Source organism: Delphinus delphis, chromosome 2 (genome assembly GCF_949987515.2).
Source record: "Delphinus delphis chromosome 2, mDelDel1.2, whole genome shotgun sequence".
NCBI lineage: Eukaryota > Metazoa > Chordata > Mammalia > Artiodactyla > Delphinidae > Delphinus > Delphinus delphis.
This window is the reverse complement of record NC_082684.1, coordinates 79,509,042-79,524,594: the sequence shown is the minus strand read 5'-3', so window position 1 is coordinate 79,524,594 and position 15,553 is coordinate 79,509,042. Positions and strand designations below refer to the sequence as shown.

The following is a 15,553-nucleotide window of genomic DNA, read 5'->3' as shown; positions in this document are numbered from 1 at the left end:
CAGTTACTCTTAAATCGAGAGATTTCTTAAGATCATCCAAGTAAAAGTTGTCTGCTAAATGGAAGAATGAAACCATATCATATAAAAATTGTGAATATATAGAATTGGTTGCTTTTTCCAGAACTATTCACATAGAATTGGGAAATTGGACTTCTAGCCTTGAGTCAAAGGTAAGTAGATATGTACTAAGGAGTATACCACTCAGCTAGGTGCTATAAGAGCTAAAGCCAGATATGTGCAATGCTGATTTCAAGCTTAAAGCTGTATTTCAAGTTCTGTTTTATATGAGTTAGCTTGTCTTCCTTATGGGTTTGACAAAAGAGCAATTTACAATCCAAGCTACCTATCACTTAAAAGCAAAAGATAAAGAGAATTTCACTAAAGTTGATTTGATGGTGTGGGTGAGAGAGACAGAATTTTAAGGCTTGTTCCCTGTACTGCTAACTTTATGGGAAAGAACACCTTTAACTGACCTTGAAAGTCAAGAGGAGGTAGAATTTCCTTGAGGGGAGATTTTGAATTTTGAACATAAGTGAGTTGGAAGAATATGTGGAATTTTATGGTTGAGTCCAGTGAGTATTATAAATATAAATTACTAGGTGTATTAAAATGTATTCTTAAAAAAAGTAAAAAATATGTACCGTAGAATTTCAAAGAAAATTATATGTTGTTGAGAGAATTCTGAGTAAATTCAGAGATAAATTGACAGCCATACTGGACTTTAAGAATGGATAGGATTTTTGACTGGCTGAACTGTTTGGAGTATATTTTGAGTACTGGGAGAGGAAGCTGAAAAAAGAAGTCAAAGCCATATCGTGAGAGATTTTGAATACTGAAGTGTGGATTTAATTATCTAAACAATGAGGACTAACTGCAGGATTTAGAGAAAGGGACTAAAGTTCTGAGAGGTGTAGTTTAAGGAATTTGACCTGGCAGTAAATAGTGCCCATTAATAGCTGTAGTTGAAGAGAAGAGGTGAAGGTCCTCCATACTTAGTGGCTGTTCTAATATATGACCTTGAACCCGTCCCTCACATTTCTCTGATTGTGTTTTATAGAAGAACTCTTAACTGCCAGTGTCATGTGGTACTAATAGAACTGAGTGTTAAGTATTTGTAAGGACTTCTTATGTGCTCAGTTCTATGCTGGCTTCTATAAGGGGTACAAAGTAAGTCAAAGAGTTATTTTTCATGGAACTTAGAGTTTTGTAAATGAGGGGAGGCCTCTAATAACTTGGATCATATAAAGCCAAATTGGTATTTGCTATAAATGTAATTGGGACCTAAGAGATGGAAGATGACCACATGACCTAGAGTAGCTGAAGGCGATGTCATGGAAGCCTCAGCACTTAAACTGGTCTGAAGGATGGATGAAATTTACATGGGTGGTGGCAACACAGTGAATCAATATGAAGAAGATTCCTTGGCAAGAAGACATGCAGGGACAATGATGAACTTGTTTTAAATGAAACTAAGAGCTGGTATTGGTAGATTAATAAGAAAAAGGTGAGGTGGGAATTTAGGACCCAATCATAAAGGGCCCTGAGAGATGGACCAAGCAATTTGGGATAAGAAATAGCAAGATATAGAAGGCTCATCAACAGGGATTTATATTATTAAAATATATCTCAGGAAATTTAGTCTGGCAGTAGTATTCTTGGATTGGGAGTAGAAGAAATTGGAAATGAAAAAGAGTCTAAGGTGCTCTTATAGGAAACAGGTGTGAGGGCTTAGAGCATGAAACCGCTGACAGTAGGGATGGAGAGAGAGAACACAACTAAAAGAAAGATTTTGACGGAAGAATGAAAAAGAAACTAGCACCAAATGGCCAGAAGCTGGGAAAGGAAGAATCAAAGATTAATCCACACGTAATGATTGGGGAAATTAGAAGCACACATTTTTGCAGAGGAGAACAGGGTTGAGAAAGAACATGATAAGCTTGGTCTTAAACATACTGAGTTTTAAATTATAACATATAAACCAAAGGCATATGTTTTTAAACTATGAGGTTGGCACACAATTGAGATGTTCAGGCTAAAGACTAAGGTTTGTTATTTATCAGAGTCAGGACACAACTTTAAATTCTGTGTTTGTTTAGTTCTAAGCTACATAACCTTTGCAAATCAACCTAGTTTTCACCTCTGGAAAAGGGAAAAAATAAAATTAGTAGCCATTTCATTGAGTATATATTATATGCTATGTAGTGTATTAGACTTATTTTTTCACATGGTTTTATTACTGAAAACAGCACTCCTATGAGGTAGACGCTGTTGTCATCTCCATTGTACAGATCAGTAATCTGAGGCTCCAAGAGTTTGCATGACCTAAGATCACGTAGCTACAAAGTGACAGAGCTAGGATTTGAACCAAGGGCAGTGTGTCTCCAAAGCTACTGCTTTTAATGAGTTATGCAATGCTGCTTTCACTGTGCCTCACTACAGTTTGTGCTTTATCTACTTTTATAGTTAAGCTGTGTATTTACTAAGTGCTTACTAAGTGCCATACTCTGTGCTAAGTGCTTTTTATGCATTATTTTATTTAACCATCTAACAAGCCTATGACGTTGCTACTACTAATGTTTACATTTTACAGATGAGGAATCACTTAGAGGGTGAGTTACTTTTCCAGAGTCACAGAGCTGGGAAGTTGCAGAACCGGAATTTATGCTTTAAGTCTATCTGATTTCAGAGCGGATGCTCTTTTTTATTCTTAAAAGTTATTTTGAAGATTAAATAAGATAATTTCATCATTTTCTTAACTTTAAGGCATAAAGCAAATTGTCTTTAATTAGTAGTGACAGTGTTCGTATTTGCAGCAGCAGAATAACATAAAGGTGATGGTTGAACCCGTGGACTGCATAAGCTATCTGAGGGAATAAATTGATAAAGAAGACTATAGAGAGAATCATGAGGGCTATTTATAATTTAGGAGCAGCAGGAGGGAAAGGAGTTGGAGAAGCCTAGCAATAACTTAGAAAATACAGTAACATGGAAGCCTAAGGAAAACAATCACAAAGATTTGAGACATCAGTTGTACCACATGCTGCATAAAATTTGAAAAAGATAAGGTCATTAGACAGTGTCCCAGCACATTGCTACTTATACTAAAAACCAGTCAACAGGACCACCATCCATCCAGTTTCCCAATGCAGAAAGCTGGGAATTTTTCTTACTTTTTTTTAAACTTTCTTCACTTCTCCAGTCACTTATTTCAGCCTAGAAAACCTCTCTCAAAATATCTGCCCTCTCCTCTCCATCCTCACTGCTACTTCTCCAGTTCAGGAAAGCTTTACCTCCTGCCTAGATTCCTCCAGCAACTTCTCAGTTCTTTCTGCTTCTTGACTTATTGCCCTCCAGCCCATTCTCCACTGTGCAGCCAGAATGATGTTTCTAAAAGACAAATGAGATCAGGTCAGTTTTCTGTTTAAAACATCCTCATGGGTTCTCAGTGATCTGAGGATAATAACTTAGTATGGCATATGAAGCCCCATAACATCTGTCCTCTTTCTAGTTTTTCAGCCTCACCTCTCCACTATTACTCGTCTAGTTATGTTTCAGCTATGCTAAACTTACTTCAATTTCTAGTACCCATCGTGTGCTCTGGGACTTAACACATGCTGTTCCTTCTGGAACAGTTTTCTTCTCTCCTGCCTTCTCTCTCTCTCTCTCTCCCCTCTCCCTCTCCCTCTTTCTCTTTCTCTTTCCCTCTCTCTCTCTCCAGACTTTCCTGGTTAACTCATCCTTCAGATTCTTTGAGAAGCCTTTTGAGTTCCTTCCAGTTAGGTCCCCTGCTTTATACTCCCACCGCATCTCATGCATCCACCAAAGCAATCCCTACCCTTTATTGTAATTGCTTATTTAACTTTATGTCTGTACCTCCAGACAGTAAGCTGTTTTATGCAGAATTTATGTCTGCTCCTATTGTTATCCCCAGCACTTAAAACAATGCCAGACCTACTGTAGACATTCAATAAATACTTCTTTAATAAGTGCTATGAATGAATATATGCAGCATGAAATTATTTTGTATGTTAAATACATCATTTATAAAATGAAATTGTGGTGAGTTTTTTAAACCTCATGGTTTTCTCTAGGTGGTAGGAGGGATGAGGGAAGTGCAATTTCATTTGGCCTTTTCTTTTTTTTGTCAGTTTTAAGATTAGTAACAGCAAATGAGGTAGGTTTAAAAGAAAAAATATCTTGATTTAATAAGAAATTCTCACAATTATGGTATTACAGTCTTTTTTTTTTTTTTTTTTTTTTTTGCGTTACGCGGGTCTCTCACTGTTGTGGCCTCTCCCATTGCGGAGCAGAGGCTCCGGACGCCGCAGGCTCAGCAGCCACGGCTCACGGGCCCAGCTGCTCCGCGGCATGTGGGATCTTCCCAGACCGGGGCACGAACCCGTGTCCCCTGCATCGTCAGGCGGACTCTCAACCACTGCGCCACCAGGGAAGCCCTACAGTCTTTTAAAAGGATAAAAAAATTAAACAGGGAAATCATGATGCCCATAACCTTTTCAGTTCAATAATTAGTAGAGCTCAAATGGAGTTATTATGAATATGAATATTTATCTGTATGAATAAATGTGCCAGAAAAAATAGAATCATATAAGTAATTTCCTTTTCATTTACTAGGAATTCACTTTTTAAATGCTCAGACTCCAAGGCATTCTTATAAGCCATGAAATGACCCAAGTCGGCCACATCTGTTCAAAATGTGTTTTAGAAAGCTTATCTTAACAATAGTTAGTTGGAAAATTAATGTTCACCTTCCATAAAAATTTTATCCAAAAGAGAACACAGCACAATTTAGATATATGTGAAGCAAGGAATATACTTGTATACAATGGAAATTATAATGTGAAATAAGTAAAAAATGATCTTATTATTTTATCAAAAATAATTTAACTGGTTAGAAAACAGCAACATATTTCTTTTCAGCTGGTCAAGATCCTTTTGAAATTTTATTTTATTGATGTGTTAGCTTTATACCTTTGTATTTATACAAAGGATGGGACCAGTTTGACTGATGTCAGACAGAATAACAGCTGTATTAATCATATCCAGTGGCCATCTGATCTGAATCTTTTTCTATATAACATTCCCCAAATGGTTAAAAATGGGGAAAAATAGTGACATCCCTGATTCAGTGGGTAATCAGATAAGAAAAACATTGACAACCATGTGTAAATTTTATTCAGTTTTAGAGTTCCAAAAGTAGAAAAATTTTATCCTATTTCTAACGATATAGAAAAAGAAATTAGTAACTTTCTCCTGATGCCGAAAGCTCAGCTTCTCCGTACACTGGTGCCGAATCAAATCTCGGAGACAGAGATTTGGGTGAAGTAGAAAAGGATAGCTTTATTACTTTGCCAGACAAAGGGAGACACAGTGGGCTCCTGCCTCGAAAAGCTATGTGTCCCAACTTGGAGAGGACAGTGAGAAGTTTTATAGTAATGGTTCAAAGAGGGTGTGATCAGCTCGTGGACATTCTTCTGATGGGTTGGTGGTAAGGTAAGTAGGAGTCAGCCTCATCAACCTTCAGGTTCCAACTGGTCTGGGGTCTACATGCTTGTGGGCAGCATACAATCGTTAACCGTTAACTTCTCCTACCTGGAGGGGATTTCAGTATCTGCAAAACAGCTCAAAGATATTATTGTGTGTATCCTTTGATGGGGAACCAGGACCTTGTGCCAAGGCTGCACTATTGTTTCTCTTAACTGTTTTGTTTCTCCCTTGTCTCATATCCCCTCCCTTCCCTAATTAACAACTGCTTGAATCTGCATGTTGGAACTCAGGGAAGGTCATGGAGGCTGAATGAAGGCTATTTCCTGTAATCACAGAAATGAAGGACACAGAAAGGCTTTGTGCCCAGAAGGCCCACAGGGCCCTGCTCGGTATCACTCCTCCCTTTTACTTCATAATTCTGTTTGGGAATGGCTTACTTTGTGTCTGAAACTATACCTGTCAGTACATGCCAATTGGACCCTTTTCTGGGAGTATACAGGGTATCTGAACCATGGAGAAGACAGCCATTTGGTCATTGTGTTCTATGTGCTACACACTGCTAGGAAAAAATTATGAGAGGGTTTAAGAAATTTAGAAACTTATAGTCTCATGAGAAACATTTAAATTCAAGGGGTACCTAGTAATGCAATACAGAAATATGTCACAAGGCAGCATAGGACAATCCCACAGGCAATAATAAGAGTGATTTCTATAAGTTGAAGAGAAGGAAATTGCCTGTTGGGGTTTATGTTTATCACATTATATTTCACTTTTTAAGATTTAATCTTTTGGGGTTTTTTTCCAGCCAGTCAAGATTCTTTTGAATCTTTATTTTACTTTATTTTCCCATTCAGTGTATTAGCTTTATGTCTTGGTATTCTTGTGAATGATGGGACCAAATGGCTGAAGTCTGACTCTCAGTTTACAGAGCTTGATTTCCATTGAATAGGCAATGGTCAAACACCAAAAGTTTTTAAGTGAATGAATGCCATCTCATATTGTTAAGGAAAGTTAGTGTGTTGATAACATGTAGGGTAGATTGGGAGGGGTGAATATAAAGCAGGAAGACAAGAGATTATTGTAATAGTTCAAGTGCAAAGTGATCAGTAAGGATGTTAGAATGGAAGGGAGTGCATACATTTTCTCATTCACTGCCATATGCCTAGTGTATAGAAGAGCATCTGGCACGTAATAAGTACTGAGTGAATATTTGTAGATTCAATAAATGAATTCATGAAAATTTTAAAATGTAGGCTGTGTGGCAGAAGGAAAGGAAGGAATTAAGTTCTACTCCAGTATTTTAAGTTTGATTGAACAGAAATTGAGCAGGCAGAGAAGGTTTTGAGGAAAAAATTAAGAACTGTGTTTTATTCACGTTGAAGTAAGACAACAATGCTCCCAAGTAAAACACTCAATAAACGTTTGTTATGGGGGGAGCGAATACATGGGAGAGAGGTTGATGGCTAGGGTTTTCACTTCGAGAGCCATTTGCAGTAGAGGTAATAGATATAGTAGGGGTCATGGTCCTCAAAGATGGGAGTATATAGATAAAGAGCAGAAGGTCCAAGGGAATAGCAAATTAATAGAGAAAAGATAACATATGTCAACTGCTTCCTATGCACTAGACACTGGGTTAAAAGCTTTGTATGTATTATATCTTCTAATACAACATCCCCCGAAGGGCAGGTATTACCTAGGGAAATGGAAATTCAGAGAACTTAATCAATTCATCCCGGGTCCAGTACTCAGTAAGTGCTGGAGCTAGAATATGAACCTACAGCTGTCTATCCCTAGTTTTCCAACTGTGCTGAAATTACTCTCTGTTCATAAATTTTGTCTATCTTTTCCAGTAAATCTTTAATGTATTTATAGTAGTTATGTTTAAAGTCATTATCTACTGAGTTCAATATTTGGTTACTGTGTGGGTCTGTTTTTGTTTTGTTTGTTTTTCTCTTGATTACAGTTCACATTTTTAACTTTTTCACTGTTCCATCTAATTTGTTTTATATATATTATGGTAGATATTGAATAAAAAAGAACAGTAGAGACTGAAGTAAATATTCACTCCAGAAAAGTCACACCCCTTCCTCTGTCTGACAGCTAGTTTGTGGTGTTTATTCTCTTTAGTCTGATCTCCAGTTGAGCTGGGTCTGGTTTGAGTTGTTTCAGTTTGCTACGTGTTTGAAATGTTTTGAAAGCAGGATAAGGTCTCTCCCTTTATCAGGGCATGTGATCTGTGCTCCAGTGAGTCTAGAGATCTCTCTCTCCTTCTCCCCCCTACCCCGTCTCCCTGCTTTAAAGTCCTGCTACCAGTTTTTTTTTTTTGGTCTTTTTTTTTTGCCTTTTCAAGGGCTTACTGCTGTTGGCCTTTCCCTGCCTCCTCTCTGGCTTTCCAAGTCTTGGCTGAAATCTCTCTGTCTTCCTGCCCTGTCACCAGTCCTTGGTACAGTGAAAGTTCAGTAGAAAAGACTTGATGGGCAGGTGTTCTCAAAGGGATCTCTCTCCCCTTTTCTGCCCTGGCCCTAGCTCTCTGCATGTAGCTACTGTGTACACTTAGTTAAGACTGTGAAAAAGAACTGGCAGCCTATACACACTCCCTGGGTCTCCTCAGGACTCTAATAGTCCGTCACAGAGGTCCACAGATGGCCATAAGAGTTTGGCTTTTTGTATACGCTGATAGACGTCAGCGTAGATTTGCTTCTACTCTGTCTGTGCCCCCATTAGGAAAGTGACCATGGATCTTCACTCATCTAGGAAAGGCTTACCCTTTTCTGCAGTTAGTTCATCCAGACTTCTTTGCATTCTCGGATCTCTGTAGGTAAAACACAAAGGCATGGTTGCTTTGTAGCCTATCTGGCATGTTTTTGGTGTTACGGTGATAACAACTGTCTACTTCCACTTTTTACATACTAACTGAAACTATTTAACAATGTTTTAATAATTAATGGACATTAGACCTTAATTGTCAAATAGCAATATGAAAAATATTTTTTATTTTTCAATATAGATTGCTATCGTTTGTACTTAAATTATGGAAAGAATTATGATAATTCAGTGAGAAACTAAACCTTAGAAAAACTGTTACCTATTTAGTATTTTCAGTTACAATGAAATTGATAGAGAAACTTATCAAAGTGAACTGCAAAAACTGTATTTGGAGTGATTAAGTGCTGGCATACAGTAATGCTAATTTTGAGTTGAAACCCAAACACAGACCTGAAACATGTTAGAATAAAATTGCTACTTTCTGTGAATAGTGTAGATATGAGTAACACTATCCTACATGTTTTAGAAAAGTAAATTGAATGTTGTGTACCACAAATATGTCTCTGGAATGTACACATCTGAATTCTCTACTACCTAAACTGACCCTTTTTTTATCACATGCATACATCATGTTTTTGTGCTACCAGGATGTTGATTTCTAACAGGGTGCTATGTCTTAGATAAAGAAAATGGCTTAAAGAAAGTGGCTAGCATAAACTTTGCTTCTTGAGGTCTCTCAGGACATCAAAGGGACTTGGAACTGGCTAAAAGTCAGCCAATAAAGATCGAATTTTCTAGATACTTGCATCTACTAGAGCTTGAAGCTAGTAGAGTTTAGAGGGGCTGCAAAAGACATCCTAAGGATTCACAGACTACTTCTTGGTTCATCAGCCATAAAAACCACTGGGCTCTTTACCCAAATTTCTTTACTTGGAATCTGTGTCCATGCTGCTGAACCAGTAGTAGTGGGGAGAAGAGATTGCACATATCATTTATAGAAGCAACATCACTGTTTCATCATATTGTGGTATTAAAATATAAGGTGCAGTATATTTAGGAAGCTTCCGGAGACCAGGGACATTGTCTTGTTTACTTTTGGATCTTTTTCATCTAGCAAGGCCTGCCAAATAATCACTGTTAAATAAATATTTGTTGAAGAACTGATTGGATGAATATTATGGAAATATTTTACATGAACTGGAAATATCACTGGATGCATCCATATTTTAGATTTCCTAGTACTATGTTGGATTAACATAGCAGCTCGCATTACTTTTACTAGGGACTAATAAAAGGATATCAGTAGGATAACAGCCATGCCAACTTTAATTTTAAAAAATCCAGTTATTCTTTGGTGGTAGATTATAGAAGTTTTGCAAAGCTTCAGTGAAAGATTTTCTAATAAAAGGAAGCCAGTGATTGTTAAGGTATACTCCCACATAAGAAGACTGTCCATAAAGGTGAGAGTAGAAGGTTCACTTGGTAGACAGTTGCTAGAATGGGAAGACCAGTGAAGGGAGATCAGCACAGAAGGGGTCAGGCACTAGCTGACAGGACAAGGAAAGACCCCTGAAATCCACATTCCATTATTATTCCTACATTTTTTATTGCAAAGCAGACATTAATTTAATTTGGTTTACCACAGTAATGTATTCCTGTTATCTGCTCTCATAAGGACCAGCTGCCGTAATTCTGCCTTGCTGATTCCCTACTTCATTTATCCACTTTGCTCATGTGAGTTCTTATAGAAAATGCCACCCCATTTTCTTTCCTTCACTTTTCTTGCTGTTTGCCTTTACAGGTCATCCACATTACTATTGATCCTTAGAGGGAGTAGTAGAATTTTCATAGATGTGTGCTTTAAATCCCGAAGGGCACGTAGTCAATAGCTGAAATGTAATGGATTTGGAATGGTAGCACAACCACAAAAAAAAACAAATAAATAAATGTGTAACTGTGCAGGTAAAACCAAAGACTTAGGCCACAGTCCCAGCACTGGCAGTAACAGAGAACATCAATGGAGTCGCTCTTCCTTTGGGCTGGAAGAGACTGTAAGCAGGGAAAGCTATGAAATTCAGAATGAAGGAGATGGAATCATAGTGCTAAAACCTCCACACGAGAGCAGGAAGATTCTATGGCAAGCCAGTGAGAATGCTCCCCAGCACTGATTCCAGCCATGTACCAACGAGATAAGAGATGATTTTACTCTCAGTATCATTTAAATAACACAGCTTATATTCAGTGCAAAGCACAGGGAATTTTTTTGTTTCTTTGCTTATTTACTTGTGTGTTTTAATTTCAGGTTTAATCAGACAACATTATAAGCTATCCCAGCCTTTCTGGGAGTTATACTTTCCTAGGGCTTGTCTGCAGCATTGGAACTTCATTAGTTCTTGATTCCCTTGGAACTTTACTATTAATAATAACCTTAAGCATAATAACCATGTTTATGGCTTCTTTGTGTGCACAGGCCCAAGGAAAGGCCTTAGATTACATTCTCTGTGTCTCTGAGAAATGCTCTAAACACAACATTTTTTCCCCTTCTACATGTACGTCAAAGGGCAGGGGAAAGCACAGTTTGGCTGCATATATTCTCATTTACTGCGTAATTACTTAGTATCTTTCCCCCTTAGCCTCCCTTTGAAGCTAAAGCTAGTGGCATTCCTAAACTTTATAGTAATCTTTACGCTTTCTCATTATACACAAAAATGTTGGTCGCTTACATCTTTTTATAAGGGTTTGGTGATTATTAAAAATGCTATGCTTTATGATAACATTTTTCATATGGTTTTAAACACATATTAAGCAGAAATATACAGTTATTTTCCTGTAGCTCACCATCTATTTTGGAATTAAAGTTTCTGGTATGGATATTTTTTAGGACAAAATAAGTTAAGTGAACATTTTTGCTAACTAATTTTAAGATTCCTGTTTCTTTCCTTCTTTTTCTTTTTCTTTTCTTCCCCTATTTTCAGCTTTCTAAGAAGTACGGAGTCCATGTTTGTGGAGAAGGTGGAGAGTATGAAACGTTCACTTTGGACTGCCCTCTATTTAAGAAGAAAATAATTGTGTAAGATATCATTTCAGCATTTTCTTCCCCTTCCTCAAATTTAAGTGATGGAAGCAACGTAACATTAAGCTGGAGGCAACTTTTGTTAAGAGAAATAGAACATGTCCTCCAAGTTCACAAACACTCAATTTGTTTAATACCAGTGAAGTTGTCTGAATACCTAAATCAATACATGACAAGACGAGGCCTTCATAGAAGCCTATAAACTTTTTAGACATTGCACTTTCATTTACTTGCTGATTATGGCCTACAGTAAAACTGGTACCTACACACTGACACTTTTATCCTTTCATGAAGTGTGAATTGCCTGTGTTATTTATCTTTCATTACAGCTACATTTGATAAACTGCCACATCAGTAGCCTCTGGGTTCCATTAACTCCATTCTCTTTTTCCTTTTTCTTGGCTTTAATAACTTAGAATGGTAATACTAAACATTTCTCTTCAATTATTTGGGGTTATTTTTACATATAAACTTTGTTTTTAAATGAATTCTGTTTTTTGGTGAATAGTGTGATTTCTTTGCCATAAATTGTTAAAATTCGTGTAGCAAAAAGTAGGAACTTTCTTCAGTTTGTTAACATTATTATCCATACTCTAATTTCTATCACTCCTCTCATATGCTAAGAGAGCACTTCATTTGCTTTTCCTAAGCTCTTCAGCTTCTTGAAAAGGTTGTCAGAATTATGCTTGATTTCAGAAACCTCATCTGATGAAAGACTAGAATTTTGTATCGAATGGACAGCTTTAATATTTTCAACACTGAAAGGTGACTTCTTTGTACATATTAATAATGAGGGAAAGAATGTTCTGAGAAGTTAAGACAACTCCAGGCGAATTTTCTAAAAGTTACATTTATCTTGGGTAACATAGCCAAGACCTTTCCATTACCCTGTGCAATATTCACCCACTCTTGCTTCTCTCATTTCTTCTAATTTGTTTTCCATTAATAATCATCGAACATAATAATAATATATTTGGCAAATATATATCAAGTACCTATTATGTCTAAAGCATTCTACTGGGCACCACTGATGTTGAAACATAGTTCCTGTCTCCAGAAGGGTGGAAGGAAGACACACCTGCATAAAATTGTGACACAAAATGGTAGAGGATAAGAGTCAGAAGAATAAGTTCATAAACGAGAGGTATTTCTTGTGGCTTCAGTGATCACAGAACAATTCATTGAATGAACTGTGCCTTAGGTATTACTTCTATGAAATAATACTGTTTGGTTACTTAAGAAAAACATTTCCATGCTAGGGTGAAATTATAGTATAATAGGAAACTTGCAATATACTTACTAAACTAACCAAATTAGAAAAAAATAAAAAGCACAATAAGAGAAAGAAGGCCAAAGAATAATACTCTTCCTGTTCATTGCACAACTTGAGGTCCTGGAGCACCCAGAACTCTTTATGGACAACATAGAATTATAAGAAATGTGCTGCTTTACACTACATAACCATAAGGTTTATTTATCATAGTACTTTAGACCTGAAAAATGAATCTTTCACCTCATCATTGTGTAGATAGAGAAACCTCAACCTGACTGAGGCAATGACATGATGGGAGTTAATCATGCTGTTGAAGAGAAGGATGTCAGGGAAGGTGTATTAGAACCCTCTAGTGCCAAAATGAGCTGTTCAATTGAACTGGATAATCATTTGTTGAGGATAATTATGTGGGTGGAACTCTGCAAGCTGCCACCCTGCTCTGTAAAAGTTCTTCTGTAAGAATGGAGAGGCACATCAGCAATACTGGAAGTGCTAACATACGCATGTGTACCTTGAGAACAGAAGGGGAAGAACTGACATTTCTTTCTTACTCAGTTATCAGCTACTCACTAATCTGATTCTGATGCTTAAGCGCGTTCTTTGATTTTTTTCTTCATAGGTTCTGCCTCACCTCAGCTTCATAACTTTCTTATTCGATTTCTTTTTGCTAGATTGCCTTCCCATTTATCCCCACTTTGCTAAATCCTTCCAATTTTAAAGGCTTTGGTTGTTACTACTTCCAGTGCTTGTCCTCATATCTGAACTCTCAGAACACACAGTAGTAGGCACTGATAAATGTTAAATATCATGGAATTAATTTTTCATTTATTGTTTAGTTTTAAATATCCTATTTCACTTTTATGTATTCCTTTCTTAGGTTATAACTAGAGCTTGTAGTAGTTGAATGGAAAAAGAATGTCACCTATTATATACAAAATCTTTCCTTCTCTTTAAAATAGAAAATGTCCTTATCATACCTGTCTGATAAGCACTAAATGTGATGATGTGAATGAATATGCATTGCACATTCTAAAACTGTATATAAATTAAAGTTATTTTATTTAGAGATAGTTTTCCATGTGACACAATTAAAAGATAAGTTTAGACCTGGTAACTACTTGTTAACAATTGACAGTTAATCTTACTGGATCCTGTCAGTTAGAATGTGTTTGGGGGGACAAAGTTAATAATTTCTCCTGTTATATTTGACATAGTAGTGATCTTCCACAGTTAGCATACAACTAGTTGATTATTAGGAATCCCCTTTTCAATGCCTAATTCAAATTTTATGTTAGAAAAGGAGACTATGAGGAGAAAAAATAAACTTTTGCATGCAAAATGATTTGATTATAATTAGGTGTGGTTTTTTTTTTCAAAGACACAGATAGAATCTGTTGTATAATGAAATAATTTAGACAAATTAGGGTGGTTCTAGAAGTTTATTATGAGATACATTTTGCCCCGAATTCCAACTAACATTTTTAGAATCTTGTAGGAAACACTGGTATAACAGTCTTTGTGTGGAAGTAATCTTTTAAATTTTTGACTAGAACATTTTACAGTTTACTTTTCACATCAATTAGGATGTGACTACTTACCTCTAGATGCAAATTTTTAGATCAGAAAATGAGGGGTTTTTCCTGAGGAGCCTTGACAAAAAGAATTGCAGCCTAGTCTTTAAGAATAGAGGACAACTGTAGGTCCTCAAATAAAAAACTTACTTTCTCGGTGTCCCTGGTGGCGCAGTGGTTAAGAATCCACCTGCCAATGCAGGGTACACGGGTTCGAGCCCCGGTCTAGGAAGATCCCACATGCCGCGGAGCAACTAAGCCCGTGAGCCACAACTGCTGAGCCTGCGCTCTAGAGCCCGCGAGCCACGACTACTGAGCCTGCGCACCTAGGACCTATGCTGTGCAACAAGTCACCACAGTGAGAAGCTCGCGCACCACAACAGAGTGCCACCCCCTGCTCGCCGCAACTAGAGAGAAGCCCGCGCGCAGCAATGAAGACCCAAGGCAGCCTAAAAGAAATATTTTTTTTTTAAAAAACCTACTTTCTTTTTATTTCTTACTTTGAAATATATGTGTATGCATATCAAAAGTAAGAACTAAAACATGGGGAATATAGCCAGTATTTTGAAAATAAAGTAAGAACTAAAATCCCAATGTATTAATGAAGGTGATAATTTTCTTCTCACTGTTAATGAACACAATTTTAATGTCAATCTTTGATACAACCCCATATTTCCATTTGAATTGTCAATATTAATGTACTACTGCTACAGAGTTGCTGTGTATGGGATGGATGGATGGATAGAAGAAACAATGGGAAGGAAGGAGGGATGAAAAGAAGAACTAAATTCTATGATTAAAACACTATGCTCTCATTTTCCCCACTTACTCCTCGTTTCTACCTATTCAAGACAGAACTCAGCCCAGAGCATCATAATATGGCATTTAGCCGTGAGGATGAATCAAGTACTTTCCTTGTCTGCCTTCTCATATCTATTCTGTATCACTTGGGAATTTATTAGAATTTATGAAAACCATTTTCCTTGTATTTAAATTTATATAATTATTTTTATTATGCTAGAGATAACCATATATTGTTATTGGTATACATGTATGCTTATGTTCATGTATCCATATGTATACAGTATGCATGTATGAAAATGTACGTATTCGTGTGAAGATTGGTAATTGAAAAATCAGTGTGGGTTTTTGATAGTGTCAATAGTTACTGTGTAAATGTAAAGATACTTAACAAAGTTAAACTATACAGTTATTTGTTTATTCAACAAATAATTGAAAATAAGGCAGTGTATTCTGCACTGAGCCAGAGGTGGAGTGTGGGGAGACAGGCAGACAAAGATGAACAAAACCTGGTCCCTCTCTAAGAAGGAAGACAAGCACACAGACACATAATTATAATATAGT

At 36.8% G+C, this 15,553-nt stretch overlaps 1 protein-coding gene across 2 annotated transcripts in view; it reads left to right on the top strand.

Annotated features, from left to right (window-relative positions):
- DPH6 (diphthamine biosynthesis 6) overlaps positions 1-15,553 on the top strand; it is a 179,377-nt gene that overhangs the window by 158,281 nt on the left and 5,543 nt on the right. For both annotated transcript variants that reach the window (XM_060004955.1, XM_060004954.1), the window contains exon 7: positions 11,247-11,341. In XM_060004955.1, coding sequence (XP_059860938.1) covers positions 11,247-11,341 — 95 coding nt within the window. The remainder of the gene's footprint in view (positions 1-11,246; positions 11,342-15,553) is intronic.